Consider the following 16,965-nt stretch of genomic DNA (forward strand, 5'->3'; position numbering starts at 1 on the left):
CTTGTACAATTTGGAAGATGAGATTTCTCTTATGATTTCATACATAGCTTGTGAAAGGTTACTACTCATATTTTTATGTCTTCCAGTAAAAACAGACTGTCTTTGTTGGCTATATATTCAAAAACAAACACAAACATTTTTTTATTACTTTTTTTTTGTTCATTGCAAAGGAAACAAAAGATACCTCCCTGTTTTCCCCTCAAGGTCAGCTTTTAATTTGCAGGTGGGTTTAGGAGGGTGTGGGTAACAGGTTTATACCAGGTGCCTTAAGGTAAACAACCACTGTGAAAGATCTGGGGTTTGGTCTTTGTGTGCTTCATGTTCTGCATTAATATTTTGCTGAAATTGTTTTATTTAAATTCTGCATTTTTGTTGGAGCCTGGAACCACACAGCAGAGATACTTACATTAACCTATGGTGGATTTTAACTATGAATGGAAGCGTGAACATGGTTTTTGAGTCCTTTTTCATTCCTTTCTTATTTGTATTTTTTACTTTAATTATTTATTGTGCTACTGGTGCTGTACTGCTCTATTCTTTCTAACAGAAGCATGGCTTTTTCTTGCATAGGCAAGCCTGTTGTCCTGTCCAAAGAAGTGGAGTCTGTTTTGGTGGGTGCTGCTGTTCTTGGAGCTTGTGCTTCTGGGGATTTTGCATCTATACAGGTATGTAGTACCTGCTTTTTTTACACTTTTTTATTGTATTTTACACTTTGACATTTGGCACCATGTACAGACTTTAATTCAAGTGGAAAAGTTTGTACCTTCTGCACAGCCGGACAAGAGCCAGCATCGCTTTCTCATGAGCCTTTTTTTTTTTTAAACTCTGTTAGGGGTGTAGCAGATCTAATAGTCTTTTGACTGTGGCTACATGCAAGTATAAGCTGCTCTCTGTGAAGTTAGACCATGTAATTTTACAGACAGAAAAGGGAAATTGGCAAGGCTCTGCTTCTGCAGGAAGGCCCCACTTTCATCTCAGTTATATTTGTCCTACTTTCTTTCCTTCACATTGAGGAATCTTAAACATAAGAAACATAGCATACATACTGTAAAGAAAAAAAAAAAAAAGACAGACCTACACTTGTTATCTTGCTCAGAGTGAATGCAGAGTTAATAATGAGGATGGAGCTTCATGTTTATTCATGTTATTTCAGTCCTTTAATAGTTGTAAAAGTGGCAGTAGGCTTTTATGTTCGGTGGATCAGCCAAAGCATGACTTAGCTGCTATTATATAAAAAAAAGTAATATACAGAAATCAGAAGAAGGGTCTGTATGCTCAAAATTATATTTGTTTTCCCACCTGTCAGCTCCACTAGCATAAGACGTTTCCTCTCCTAGCACAAGGAACAGCTTTCTTTCCTAAGAATTCTTCCATTAAGATGAATCCTGTTTGAACAAATACATTGTGCAACATGTGTCTCTACCTCAGAATTCCAGTGCTTTTAATGAGAACTTGATTGTTTTGATAAAAGTAATTTTAGTAGCAGCTTTTGGTGATAGGACTTCATATTTAATTCCTACTCTTCTGTTAATCTTCTCCCTTCAAATACAGCAATATTTCATTCCTAGTTTAAGACATCTTGCACTGTTAGGCAATCAGTGAGCATCTCAAATCTGTTTTTATTAGTTCTGTCTTCATATCCATGTGAAAAATCTAATGCTGCAAAATTTTATGTAATTTGTTTTTATACAATTTTGGTATATTCCTCTGCCTTTAGTTTTTGTCCCTGCACTTACATACCAAAATATGTCAGCAGCTTATTCAAGAATGTCAGAAGATAGGCATATTTTATACATATACATATGTCAGCATAGCACACTCCTTCAGAAATGTTTTGCAGTCAGACTACATCATATCATAGACTTCTTAATTTAAAAAGTGTTTGCTCTTTTACAGTATGTTGGGAGGTTCCTGCTCATGGGAATACCAGTATATAAAGCAAAAGAACAAATATAAATTCCATCCCAGTGCCTCTGCGCTGCATAATAAGTGTGATTTCCCAAACACAGCCATCCTTTAAAAAAAAAAAAAAATCAGCTACATGTTATGAAGAAACAAGAAACTTTATAAATGGCTTTTTGGGGAGGATGGTGTAAATGTTCATCTAACATTGCAGTTCAATAGCTTTCTCTTAAATTTATTTTTCTATATGTCTTGCCAAAAAAAATCTTCCGTAGAGGTGCTGCTGCAAATATTCAGCAGCATTGTAGTCTTTGCAAATAACAGAAGTTATCATCTGTCCTCGGATAGATGTTCTGTACTTAGTTATTGAGCTTTTCAAATCTTTGTTTGCTCAGTCTAACAGTAGAGGAGAAAAGTGTGTTTTTTACAATAAGCTATTTCCTTATTTCTATGTTTGTTTGAAGGGGAATTTTTACTGTGTTTGTCCCAGTGATTTTGGTCACATTTCTCAGAATGATTTTTGGATATTTCCGCTCCATGTCAAAATCAAAACACACAAAAACTATCTGGTTTTCCTGGTTTGGCTGTTCTCCATTTTGTAAAATTCAGGCATCTTTAGGAAAGCTTGGAAATACCTCCCAAAACCAAGATCCCTCAAAATCAGTCCTGGTAATCTTCATCTGGATTTAACCTGTATCTGTGTCCACGTATGTGGACGTGGTGTTTGCTGTTTTACTCTCATACTCCTGTACGGTCCTGATCCTTATTCCTGGGGCATTCCATCATTGGAATTTGGAAATGGGAAAGTATCTGCTTCAGAGAAACATTGGGGGATCATTGCTCCAAGGAGAGGGACGTCATTTACCAACCCATTGCTGCATGATGAAAGCATGATGAACCCAGCCAGCAGTGTATGTGCAACAATGGGATGCCCACCCTTCACTTCCCTGGGCAACTGGTCATAGTAGCTGGAACACCAATGAGTTTTCCTCTCTACTTTGGTATCCCTAAATAAGTTTCTTCTGACAAAGAAACACGCACCAATACACCTCCTGACTCCATCCCTTTTCTCATCCCAGCAGTGGCTATTTGCAGGACGCGGTATTTTCTTCTCATTCTCATTTCTCGTATCTTGTTATTCTAATTTTGAGTGATTTGCAGAGTAAAGATTTTCATGCTTTTTGTTCACCACATCTACATTAGTAACAGCGTCCTCAGTATGCCGAGCCTTTGCAAAAAGATACTGGAAATGAAGGCTAATACAAAATTTGTAACCATGTAGGTTGACTTGCTGGGTGTGTGTAGTTTTAAAAGCTCAAGCCCCTTGGATCTGCAATTTCATCTTTAGGTAATTCCATCCAGGAGAGATTTATAACCTCCATCTCTCATGCCTGGTCACCATATGTTGTTCCTTCAAAGAATGTTGACTTCCTTGTTTTCCTCTTCATTTACTCTCTCTGCATTTTTCTCCTCTGTGGTAAAAGGGAATTAAAACAATTGGTATCCAAAAAAGAGAAACAAAACAAAACAAAAACACTGTGTGGTGAGAGTTATTTCCCATTTCAGCTTTTGGTTATTTAGTCTCCAGAATCTCCGGAAAAGGGAGAAAATCTTCTGAATTTCTTCTTGCAATTTAGTTTATCTTTTCACTTGCCCCTGCTATAGCCTTGTCCTTTTAGTGGTTTTGTTACGTCTTGGTCGTTGTTCCTGTGAACTGCCGCACAGCCTGCCTGGCTCGGCGCTGACACAGAGGACAGCGCTGTGCAATATCGCACAATAGAAAGATTTTGGAAATATATACTGTACTTTGGGGTTTGGGATTTTTGAAATATGTGCCACATTAAATGAAATAACCGTAACATTGCTGGCTTAGATGGGCCAATTTATTGGTCCTAGCCATTCCTTTCATGCGGAGCAGCAGGATCCTGGTTTTCTGTGTGATTGTTTCTGTAGTAAAAATATAGTTTCCGGTTTAGCGAGCCAGCAATTCCTTCTCAGTAAAAATATTCAATAAATAAATGTCAAAGTTTCCAGTATATCCTCATTACTCTGCTTCACTTGTATGTAATTGAAAATGGGAAGAAGGTGCTGTTTGATTTGGCAATCATCCAACTCTCTTTTCTTTTCTTTTCTTTTCTTTTCTTTTCTTTTCTTTTCTTTTCTTTTTTGGATAACCTACGTTTGGGGACAAAGCTGTACGCCAGGGAATGGGGTTATTGCCTTATAAAATCCTGCAGCCCACTGACTGTTCCTTAATTACACGTTAAAGCAATTAATAAATACCTGTATGAAACCAAATTACCAGATTTATTTTGGATTTGGTATCTTAACATGGGTCATTCCTACTGGCCAATGTGGAGGAGAAGAAACTTTGTATGATTTGCCACAGTACGTTTTATGGTAACTTTCTGCAGGCATTCTTGGTGTGAAACACCGGGCCAGAAGTTAGGGTCTGAGCAGGACTGGCTTTCTTTCCTACTAATGCTCCTTCCATAGGACCTCATCTTGCGCTGACGCTGTTCCAAACATCAGCAATGTTTGGAGAGTGCTTAGCAAAGCAGTGATACCAGCAAAGAAAAAATAACAAGTGCCAAAAATGAGGTGGGCGTGGTGACGATGTTCTGTTAGATGGAGCGGCTTAAACGCTCAGCAGCGTGTGGTGCTGGAGCATGTACACGTGTCAGCACCCCGGTGAGTGGTGTGCCTCTCTGTGAGTGTTTGGTACTATGTGTAGTGTCCTGTATGTGTGGTGTGCATCCAGCCTCTTTCCCTTTGTACCCCACAAGGTTGTATATACACTCTTGTGCATGTCACCTCATCCTGTTAGGGCCACGTTGTCCTCTCCGGTAGGTACTGGTATTCTAACAATATCTTGCTTCCCTTTAGCAAGACCACTGCTGTCTGTTCTCTCTGTAAGAGAGATGCAGCCCTCTATTTGAGCAGAACTACCACTCCGAGAGAAGCTGGAACCTCTTCCAGCAATACCTTCTTGGTGAGAAGTGCTGACCAGAGCTCTCACTTGTGAGAAAACCCACAAGTAGTGCAGGGACCTGCTCGAGTTTTCTGCTGACAGAAAAGGCGAGATGGGGCCATTTTCATTTCTGGATCAGGCTGTCTCTGGTGTAATTTTGTGTAGCTCCACTTATTTCAGTGGACGTGCTTCAGTTGATGACCTGATCCTCTATTCCTCTTCCAAAGCATTACCTGTCAGGTCACGGACTGAAATTAATACAAGTGTTGTACTTGATTTCCATATTTTCAAAAGCAAGAACCAAGTAAAAGATCAGGGTGGGGATAGTTTTTTCCTTAGAAATGGAAATAACTTGGGAAATCAAAAGAGGAAATAAAATGACTTCTCCCTCTTGAGTTAGGGAATATTGCCTTCCCTCATCTCATTAAAAATTTAAAGCACTCTTGTTTTTGAGCAGGGTGAATTAGTAATTAAGTGCTATAATCAACTTGTGTAAACATAATATTGAAGGAGAGTAGCAAATTAATCATTTTGTTGGCTTGTCTTACCCAATTAATGCACCTTTTACTAAAGGCCTTCCTGTCCTGTTGGGATGTTCTTTTTCTTCTATTCCCTTAGAGTATTTTGGAAATACAGAAGAAGGAGGTGGGTTTTTTTAGGTACCACAGTGTATGTGAGGAGTGTGTTAAGGTCCTGTGATCTTTCATTTCTTTTATTCAAAAGTTCCTGATTTATACAAGTATAGGTAGAGTCCATGGTGCAATGGAGGCCATCCTTGGGCAAGGCTTGGAGACAGCTTTTGCTTTTCTTTGTAGTGTATTGGCTGGGTATGGCCTCTTTATATAATTAATTCTTTCACTTTCCTTCCTGGGTAAGTATATCATCCGTCTCTATTGAAACGACATGTGCTCCATAAAAAAATTACCCTAAATTTCAGTGCATAACTCATATACCTATTGTTAGAGACAGTATTCTGGTGGTGAAAACAGCTGAGTCTTCACAGTCCATTCATTTCGTGTGTTCTCACTTCTGACTGTCAGCAAAGTTATCAAGCAATGTCAGGGACAGTTTGGGATGTGGACTGTGCTGCTTGCTGAGAACCAAGCTGTTTTCTGCACGAACAGCTGAGATGTCCAATGACTGGGGGCTAGATTTTCAGCCAGGGTTGACTCAAAGCAGTGACTCAGCAGTAGAAATCTATCCCTTTACCTCTTTCCATGGTGTTTTGACACTGAAATACATCTTTGCCTAATTGACAGGTTGTTCTTTTTGTTTTGTTTTTGTTTTTCTTTTGCTTACATAAATAAGTTAGATTCAATACATCATGTATGAAACCACCAAGATACTGGCAATGCCTCTGGCTTTTGTATAGAGTCAGCTGCCTTCTTACCAGAAATCTTTAGAGAAATATAGATGAGAGAGAAAAAATTAAAAGGCGGTGATTTGATGGCCACTGTCCAGTTCCTTGTGGCCTAGTGTTTATGGTACAAAGAGTGCCTTTTTAGTTAGCATATTTTGGCCTTACTGTCAGAAGTCTTTGCACTAAGGGTAAAAAATGGATGAATCAGGACTCCTTTTTACCCTAAGGATGATCCTTTTGTATTAAAGTTGAGACATTTAAATGCTTGTCTGCCTCTGCCAAGAACACAATGAGCTTTCAATCAGTTTGAGAATATTTAGTGTATTTTTTTTTTTTCACTTTTCGAAAGCCACAATAAATATATGAAAACATTTTTACTTTCTTTTAGCTGAATTCAGTGGGCACTGTTCACATATGTTTGGAAATCCTCTTGTGGTGGGAGTTAGGTTCACACGTACAAGCACCACCACTTAGAGGGTCAAACAGCTGAGATGTGGCCATAGCTGATAGTAGGATGCTTCCACAAAAGTGCTAAGAAAAGTACCCTCTGTCTTGTTGCTGTTTACTGACATGTGATACCGGTTGACATCTGTTGCCCTTCTCATCTGAGGACTGTTTGCTTTACTGACTTTAACATTTCCACATTGCTATGCTGTTGAAGTGCAGATACACAAATCTCCTTGGAGTCCCCAAGGTCCTTTTATGAGAAGCAGAGCTGCCATCATTTGATATCATCCTGCTGGCTGCTTTTTATATTGGAGTTGAGAGAAATAATTCTGTTGCTGTTAAATGTTCTTGGTGGAGTGCTATGTCTATTGCTATATGTTGTCATACATTTGATGTATTGTCCGATTAGTACATGCTGTTATGGTAGTGTTTGGTTCATTGTCACATTAGATGATTTGTAGTCATTTTATATCACTTGAAATTATTACAGGTAAAAACTTGTCTATGAAAATGTCAAAGTTTGTAGTAGTGGGTCATATAGCTACTAAAATGACAGATGATAGTAGCCCCTAATCATAATGCAATATTCTCAGTTAATGTAAATCAGTGTTGTTCCAGGACTGCAGGGGACTGACACCAGTTTACTCCAGTGCCCTGATCCAATCAAGCACTTAGGTACATCATTTAACTTTCAAGTAGGCCAGAAGTTCAGCTGAAGACAAGCAGGACTGCCCATCTGCTGAAGTACTTCACTGGATCGGAGCCCAAGCAGGAATCTGACACACGGTTCACTTGCAGATGACACATCTTGAAATGATAAAGGCTATTATGGCTCTTGCAATTGGCTCATATTATTACCCATTCAGAAACGACTTGTGGATACTGTAGGTAATGGTATACAAAGGCAGTGTCTTTTGTTCAGTGCTGTCCTTTCTGTGCAAACTTAGCATGCTCCAATTTAAATGTCATACAGTGCGCAAATGCTCAGATTAGGAATTTCTCAGTAACTTTAATGACAAGGAAAAGCAGCTGCAGTAAGTCAGCATGGTACATGGGCTACAACAGAGCCATACCCATTTACATTAGCTGAGTATCTGGCACAGAACTACTGAAGTTGGAGGCAACAATCTCAGAAATCTAATACTTAGAGATATGGCCATATTATTTTTCTAAAAGTGGGTAATGAAATACTGCGCTAATGAAATGACATGGAGCGTAGCCTTCCATGTGTGCATCAGAGAAAGTCATTGTGTTGGGATATCAGTGTGACTTATCTGTTTATTAATTCTGCCTGAGAACAGTGATAAAGATTTTATTACTTACTCTTAAATTTATGAGGGTGGACTGAAAACACAGTAAAGACCTCAAAGGTGCTTGAACGACCCAAGAAATCTGTTTAATTTTCTGTGTATGTTGAAGATGCATTCAGGTTTGCACGTTGCTGCAGTTCCACTGACTTCACCTGACTCTTACATCTTGCTTGTGCACGCCTGCAGACCATGTTAGAAGCAGCCATATGTATGTAAATAAAATCTGTTCTGTGGGCTCAGCACTTAGATTGTCATGCCTTTTAGCTTTTAATAAACTCACATCAGCTGATGTTGGCAAAGAATAGGAGGCAATGTTTTGTTAATCTGCAGCAATTGAGACTCTTACTTGACCAGGAGTATTCTTCTCATCTGTCAGTAAACCCAAGACCTGGCAAACAGGAGAAAATACGCTGACTAGAATAGTTCAGATTCTGCTCTTGCACATTTATGGAACGAGCCCCGATACGACCATGGCTGTGGAGTTTATGTACAATCAGTTGATTTTTTTTTCAAGCATACTAAGACTGAACAGCTTGTAGAACAAATTGTGTTTTTAATATCACTACCTTACCGTTATTCTAGCTTGCTGGCCTTGTCTTGAGGAAAACCATAAATATGAGGAAACCATAAATGTGTCTTTATAGTAGACAGATGCTTTCTGTAAAATGTACAGTGATCCATCTCCTTTCTATTTTAAGGCCAGGTTTTACCCACATGCTCAAAAACATGGCTGAAGTCATTTGGACCTTGGACTCCCCTTCTGTCCAGGCCATGCAGGCAGGGAAGAGCGTGATAGCAATATTTTATGGGAGGTTTGAGTACAGAGGAGGATACCATGGATCCTTTGTAACTGTCAGTGGCCAGCAAGGTCCTCACTTAAATAATGTTTGAGATGTCAAACGAGTTAAAGTCTCCATGCCCTCACCTCTTCAATAGCTGAGCAGAACAACCTTCAAGTTATGCACTAGAGAATTGGAAACTCAATCTGGCTACATTGTGAGATTAATTTCCCATCTGGGATTTGCACTCTTGCTATGTCAGCGCAGGGGATCAGACTGTTCTGCAGCAAAGCACGAGCATGTAGAGTCACTGCACTGGCTGTCTGAAGAGCTCGTGGTCTTTTTATGGTAAAGTTTTGAAGAATGTCATGATCCCTTATGGGATTTGATGCCAGTAGTTTGTATCACCTGGACATACTTTTGCCATCCTGTATCTGACGTTTTTTTACCATATGAGTATTACTTCGTCCTTTCTACTAAAGGTGCCTAGAGGGTTTTGTTTCTCAAAATTTGCCCTATCAATGTAGCTTAATAAGACTCTTACCATCTAAACATTTCCAATGCATTTCGTTTCACTGTGGTTTATGTTAAATAGGTATTTCCTTATTCTCTTTTATATAATCATGGATTGGAAGTGTTAGAGATCCCATAAGCCCTGTTAGTTTTATTAGCAAGAAAAGCCAGTTGCTTTATTAGCATACTGGCTTTCCTCATCTTCAGCATTGGAATGCAGTTCTTATTCTCCTTTCTTTGTCTTGCTAAGTCATAGGTTCTTGCTTCCTTGATTTCTTAGATATACACATAGATCACTCGCAACCCTTGCTTGCTTTTGTGTTCTGAAGCAACTTTTCACACCCACAGTGCTTAAATATTTTTAATACACAATTTCATACTGGAAATTGGACAGTGACCCGTAGAGAGAATCCATACAAAATTGCTTTATGGTTCTGATTTGTTTTTACTGGGACAAGTGTCCACGTAGCGATTAGCAGACCGTAATTGTTACTCTCGAAGGAAATATAAGCAGAAAGGCTAACCACTAACTGGGCATGGAAAAACATAACTTGCAGATTTTTGCACAAAGATATTCCTCCAGGTTAGGGTTGAAAAGCACCAGGGGACCATGAATAAGGAGGAGCGCTGTGCCCATATCTTACTGTGCCTTATGGGAGTGGATAAGCAGCAAAAATGAGCTGCGTTATCTTTTACAAGAGCAGTTTTCAGCTAAGAATAATTTATAGGGAATATACTTCATGTGTAATAGTCCTAGGGGTTGCATTCCCATGAACATTACTAACCTTTAGTACATAATGGTTTTGACCCACATAGGGGCTGTTTGTGTGAGCACCTCCTATAAGTAGCTGTTTTTCACGCAGCTTCCAGATAGCCCTTTACCAGGCAGAGATCTCGAGAAGGAACGTGGGTGTGGAAGGGCTGAGGGGAGCACCTTGCTTTGCCAAGGAGCAAAGTGAGGTGGCAGTGCAGGCTGAGGAACGGTTACATCTCACCTGCACAGCTGTGTTGCTTCTTCGGGAGTTCTGGAAGCACAACTGTCCCTAGGGGACCTTCCAATGCAAAACGCCCTGGGAAAGAAAAATGACTTCTAATCAGTATTTTTTTTCTCCAAAGAATCTCTCCAGGACAAGAATGTGCATGGAGGGCCATACTGTCACCCAGCCCAACCTCTCCCTCCCGAAACTGGGGGCTGAAGAATGATAATGTGTTTCATTTGGAAGGTCCTTCATTGCCCAGCCCTGTAGCTCACAACTATGTTAAACTCCTCGGATATATTCAGCAAAGTATTTCTGAGTCTAGCAGCCTCGTGTCAGACTCCTTTTGCTTTCAAAACGTCTGGTAAGAATTTTTGCAAACTTCTCCCTGTTGTCATTAAATAGTTGAGGTATTGAATCCTGTATCTTTAGACTGGACTGGGGGAAGCTGTTTGAGCATGCTACAGCTGATAAATTGGATGTGTAAGCCTCGAGGATGAAAGCTGGCACTTAGCTTAGGTGAAAGAGATGAGTAATGGCCCTAAAGATGCTAAGCTGTTTGAAGCTCTTCTAATAAATGGGGTCTTTTTGTGATGAGCTATCCTCACTTTCTTTGACTGTTTGGTATAAAAGCTTTGTATATACAAGCACATTACTCACTGTTTACTGGCCGTGGTTGTAAGGCTGTTTAATTTTGCAATGGTCCCATCTAAGGGATGATTCTTGTACTGCATGGAAGGGAGACGAGGCAAGCTTTGCTTTTCGTTTTGTTTGTGTGACTGCCCCCATGGAAACACCGTGTAGCCAGCACATTTGCCATAGGACACAAAATGCCAAACTTGCGGCTTTCTGGATGGGGAAGTTCCACTCATCCCAGAGAAGACCCAGGGGACAGGCATGGAAAGAGACTAAAGGAAACATGAGAAAGAATGTAGTTATGGTGGAGAATGGGGATTTTGGGGTATAAAATACCCAGTATCCCTACCATCTCCCTCTGCCTACATCCCTATTCCCACTCTGATTTTTTTTCCCCTGTTGTGTTCTTGCCAGCTTCTTGTTTGTGCCTCTCAGTTATTTTTTTTTTCACTTTTTTTTTTGTCTTTTCTCATCTGTTGATTCTTTTTCTCCTATTTTATATTATTCCTCTTCTGTTCTCTCTTACTTTATCTACTCTTTCCATATCTTAGCCCCATGCCCACACCCTCACATAGCAAAAAGTGAAGAGGAAGGGAAGGTTTGGGGCTCATTCAGTGTGCTCATTCCTCAGGTCTGCTCTCAAGGCTCGTAGTACTTCAGTTAAGCATTGTGGTGCATTTTGCTTTTTTTATGGGTACAGCATATCCATACAGCACTGATTAGGGTATGCCAGTGTTCTTGGACTGGAAGAGGAAAGATTTATGATGGCATTGATTGCAGTGCTAAAATAAACTGCCCTCCCTTAGCCAGAGGAATACGAGTTTGGAAATGCCAGCGTTTTATACACAAAATGAAGGACACTGGCTAGGGAAGCCAGCTGCCTAGGTTAGCTGTTCAAGATCTGAAAATGGCAAGTCTTTAAAAGCAAAGAGCCAGAAAAAGTCATTTATATTAAAACAAACTCTGTCATGAGTCATTTGCCTTCTTTTTCTCTTACACACAGAGTTTGTCTCAGACCTTCTAAGGCCTGAGTAACATCTGATACTCTTTAGGCTGAGCTGGCTCTAATAGGAGCGGGCTCCTGCTTCCAGTTACAGTGTACCACTTACCAGTCACAGCGTACCATGTAGAGCTCTTATTTAATGTGGATCTTGTGTTTACAGGCTATAACTATTACTTTTTTGGTCATTTTTGTGGTAATAGAAAAGATTGTTTGCCAGTGATTCAGTCCCAGCCATACTGATGAATGGGTTGGTGTCCTGAGCAGCAGCAGCAAAGAGCGGCCCAAGAGGGGCTTTTACTTTTTGCCTCATTCATTTTTCTCGTGCAGCTTCAGCCATGCCCCGGGGTCACAAAAAGCTGGTCAGTGTGGATGGTGTGGGAGTGGAGAGCTTGAACACATGTGGAGCAGAGTTTGTTCCCCAAGGGCTAGGGTGTAACTTTGCAACATGCTCTGATTAGGGAACATCACGTAGTTGCATCTCCCTATAGGAAGATGAGAGGGAGCCACATGAAGCTGAGAACTGTAATCAGCACCTCCTTTGCCTTCTGGAAAGAGATTCATCTCCTTTTCACAGTGCAGCACTTGGCCAGCTTCTCAGGTCAACAGACAGGTATGGATGCAGGTGCCTGGCAATTCCTCCCTTATCACTACCTTATTCTAACCATATCACCCAGTGTTGTTCCTCAACTCTCACGCAGCTTGCATACGAGCTGTGTGTGGTTTTTCTTCCTTTTTACTTTAGAAGAGACAACACCAAAGCATAGGCTCTCTGAAAAACACAGCCTCTCCCTTTTCTTCTCCCCCTCCCCTCTGTTCCCATGGTTTGGTTCAAATATTTTACCAGGTGCTACAGGTGGGAAAATAGGTTAACTGCAGCTAGAAAATACGAAAGGTGTATGAATCTTTCACGTTTAGTTAACTGCTTGTGCCAAGGCCCACACAGACCTGGGAGGGGACGTTGAAAACCTACCGAATGTCAGAAAAGCTTTGTCCCACGCAAAAGTTTACAGGGAAAGTGTTTGAGCATCCCCAGCTTGCTTGGGAAAGGATAACCTTCCAGCCCACTGCTAAAAGTGATCTCACCTTAATTAAGCAGCATGACTCTTGTTCCCCCTAGTGGCTAATTACACAGGATCTGTTTCACATGAGCATTTCATTTGGCTGCCTTTAAACTTTACTGCCTAAATTTTCCTCCCATACACATTTTTGCTATATTTTGTAACTTTCTTAATTTATTCTAATGTGGGCAGTTGCCGTTCTTTTGATGGTGACTTCAGGAAGCAGGCAAATGTGCAATGGATAATACTTTCTATCTGCAACACAGCAATAGGATTTAGGGATGGAGAGGAGAGTTTCTGTACATTTTCTACCCAAGCATGCTTGATTTTTTCTGCAGCATTAGCCGTAAGGGTTAAGGAAGAAGGGCTTTTTTGTGTTTATCAGCATCCCAGTTCATATTGTAACTCCTTACATATGAACAGATACCAGTGTCCAGAAATGTTAAAACACCTCAAATCAGCAGACTTGTTTAATGTCTTTGAGATAAGAAATGGATTGCCTGGCTTTACGGATCAAACAAATACCATATAAACTGTAGCCTAGTATTTCTTACCGACAGGGGAAAAAAGAGCTGTATTTGCCAATGTAATTCCTATTAGCAGCCTGGTAGTAGGAGATAATACACATGTAGACCACTGTAGTACCACGTTCTTCTGAGTTTACTTTGGTGTAAATATGAGCAGAATCTTGTGAATGAGCAGACAATAGATGTTACCTGACTTGAGAATCAGAGAACATGGGTTTTATCCCCAGCTTTGCCACGGATTCTGTCTCTGGCTTTGGGTAAATTGTTTGACTTTGCTCTTTATTCAGCTGATTTGTGAAGTAGACCTGGTGATATTTAAGTACCTTTTAGACCAGAGTTACAGCTATATTAAAGGTGATAGAATGGAAAGTGCAAATAAAATGTATGGCCGTGTTAATGGTACTGCTCTGTTGGATTAAAAGAAGTAAGAGTGGAAAGGCCAGTAGTTGCTGACCCACTTGCACTTAATCAGGAAATCTTTCGACTTCACTGGAAAACAAAAGCTTACATTAGAACTGTAACTAGTTTATTATGTGTGGTAATTCTCATTGCTAATATATAATATGAAAGATGGCTCATATAGTATGGCATGAATACCACTCAGAAATTTGTATCAGGTTTTAATATTAATATTTACAGCATTCATGACCTTTAAAGGTTGTGTTATACATCTATGATGAAATGCACTTCATATGCAAAACTCTTGTTTAAAGTAAATATTTAGGTAGGAAAGGGAGACCACATCCTTTAAAGCACAAAGTTGGTCACAGCTTGTAATGGCAATTCCTCAGAAACAGCAAAGGCTAATTCAAGGTCAGCATTTTCATTCACAGGCTTGTAGCTCTAGGCATCTAAAGCGGTATCCTACAAGAAACTGAGAGAGTGGATGTTCCTTTTGCTCAGGGATTGAGCCTTCCCAACTGCAGTTAAAGGTATTTGCTGAAGACTTGTGAAAATCAGATGTTAGCCTTTCTTGACTGCAGGGTTAGCACAAGCAGCAGATGCATCTTGTACTGTTGAACATTTGTGATTTGTCTCTGAAATTGGTTTGTGGCAGGTCAGTAATCCAATGAATGTAATGTAAAACAGGATAAGACTTTTATTTTTTAACCTGTATCCTTTTTCTTGCATGTCTGGGTTGTATTTTTTTATTATTATTATTTTAATTAAGTTACTGAGTTGTAGGACGACCTGCATTCCTTCTGTTCCTGTAAAACTGAAATGACTGACAGCTTTGCAGGCTCACAAGGTTCCATTTGTTGGAAGAAAAGGGGGTAAGATGGGGTTCTACCAAACTTCTCACATTTTATATAGAGAGAAGATTCTTGATCATAAGACAACAGCTTCTTTTCAAGCACTTTGTTACTGACCTAATCTGCTTTTACATCTTCACAAATTATTCTAAAACCAGAAACCAAGCCAGAGTAGAGCAATGTTGCACTTAGAAGAGTTGTACAGTAAAATTAAGGCTTCCCTCAGACAAATGTAACATAATTTCCCTCCCCCCATTCTGTACTTGTCGCAGCCAAAAAGATACCTTTGAACAAAAAACTAACTACATTTATATATATTAATATTTGCTGTATTAAGCAATTTCCAAAGTACAAAATTGCTGCTAATGGAAAAGTAGAACAAATCCGGGATTTTGAGCTGGTGCAGTGTTCGTGCAAGTAATTAGCCTCTACAAAAGGAGCATTCATCTTGAAATGACAGATAAGCGCAAGGACAGGACTGCAAATTGTAAATATGTTAGCACTTTAAGCGAGAGCACAGCTTCAGCACTTGTTACTCCCATCAGCTGCTGTAAACAATATGGATCTTTGAAACCATCTCTGCTGAGATCCCAGCACAGTAGATAATGATATAGTTGTTCACTTTTGCTTCTTCTGTTTTGTTTTTTTTTTCTTGCAGAAAGTACTTTCTGCAAAGAATAGGCCTGTGATACTGCCAGCACACACGCTTATCTCTCCCCGTGAGGAGACCCCGCGAGGCCTGCAGGACCCTGCGGGGAGTAAAGGACTGAGCCCGCAGACAGGCTCTGCCTGTCCCAATTTATGCACAGGCAAGGAACAGTATGTGCAGCTGCAGTGCAGCTTGTCCTGTCGTGGTTCCGCCTCTGCCCGAGCCTAGGAAAGGCTCCCTGAGGTCACCCAGGCTCAGCTCACGGTTAGGACATTTCTTCAAATAGAGTTTTAAAAGAGTTTGTTCGGGTGGTGGGAACAGCTTCGCTTGTGTAGCTTTGCAAAGGGTTAACAGCTTCAGAGCAGGAAAAACGGAGTGTTTCATGTTGTGAGAACTGCGTACAACAGAAATTAATTTGAAACTGATAAATCCACTTAGCAAAGGACACTTTAAAAAGCTTGCATACCACAATAACTTTTAAACATTTGGTGACCTCGCTGGGGTCCTGCTTGGTGACCTACAAGTGAAAAGCTCTCTGAGCCATCTGAGCCTCTGCTATTCATCTCTTCTCTCAGCTTGCTGTCCCTAAATGAAAGGCCAGATCCTCAGCAGCAGGAGTTGACTCAATTCTTAGCATCAGCTGAATTGTAAAGCACAAAGTGTTTTTTCTTCGGTTGTGCCTTTACATTGGCTGGGTTTCCCGCCTGAGTTTGATATTAATCCGGTGGTGTTACTGATTCCCATGGAATATATGAGGAACTGAGGTGCAGAAGGCTTGTGTGACTTCTCCAAGATTAAAAGCCAGGAGCTGAGGATCCTACTGCCCTCCTTACAGTCACAGCAGTGCGCTGGGGGGGACTTTCCCCCATAAGCACTTCAGGAGCAGCGGGTTAAATATTTCTCATGAAAGTGGGAGAAGCGGCAAGGTTTGCCTGGAAATAGGAGCCCCAGGGGGTTCTCACAAAACAGGAAATGTGGGGGGACAGCAGAGAGCCCCTTAAATGCAGAACGGTGACCAGCTGGGTGTTAGAGGGTGAGAATTCCCTCTGGGGGATTCAGCGTTGTTGGTTTGTCCTGGGGATACAGGGACGGCTTCTCAACACGCTCACCAGTCCCCTCACCTAGCCGAAATCTGGGGGAGGGCAGGTAGGGTCTGTCTAGTATACCCTTCTCTGCACCATCTCAACTTTAAAGATAGCACCATCCTGCCCCGGGGGTTATATTAGATCTCGGGCTGAGAGCCAGCCAGACTCTGCTGCCTCTCGATGAGTCACTCGCTAACACGCTAACTGCACTTTTAATTCCAACTGGTGTGTTGTCAGACACAACCAGCTATTGTTTGGGGCACAGTCAAGTATAAAATCTGCTCTTTTTCTATTTGCCAGATGAATACAAATGCTTTCTTAGAAGGTCTCCTAAGAAAAAAAAAAGATGCCTCAGATACCTTTAGACGTTCCTGCTGGCAATGCTGGGTGGCAGGTCTAGATTCGCTCGTTAAAAGAGGTTAAGTAATATCACTGCAGTCAGAGGCTCTTTATGGCATGATAGGGCAGGAGGGGATTAATAACCCTTAGTTTGGG

General features: G+C 40.7%; 1 protein-coding gene across 12 annotated transcripts in view; it reads left to right on the forward strand.

The window, feature by feature from the left end:
• FGGY (FGGY carbohydrate kinase domain containing) overlaps positions 1-16,965 on the forward strand; it is a 183,681-nt gene that overhangs the window by 154,016 nt on the left and 12,700 nt on the right. For 10 of the 12 annotated variants that reach the window (XR_004752743.1, XM_035332752.1, XM_035332747.1 and 7 more), the window contains one exon: positions 571-665. Coding sequence is in view for 10 of the 12 variants with exons in the window: in XM_035332752.1 (XP_035188643.1) it covers positions 571-665 (95 nt within the window). In the remaining 2 variants the exon portion in view is untranslated. Of the gene's footprint in view, positions 1-570; positions 666-4,788; positions 4,895-10,398; positions 10,602-16,965 lie in introns of those variants that run through there. The other 2 variants (XR_004752744.1, XM_035332745.1) reach the window with 2 other exon arrangements.

This window comes from Oxyura jamaicensis, chromosome 8, assembly GCF_011077185.1.
Source record: "Oxyura jamaicensis isolate SHBP4307 breed ruddy duck chromosome 8, BPBGC_Ojam_1.0, whole genome shotgun sequence".
In the NCBI taxonomy this organism is placed as follows: Eukaryota; Metazoa; Chordata; class Aves; order Anseriformes; family Anatidae; genus Oxyura; species Oxyura jamaicensis.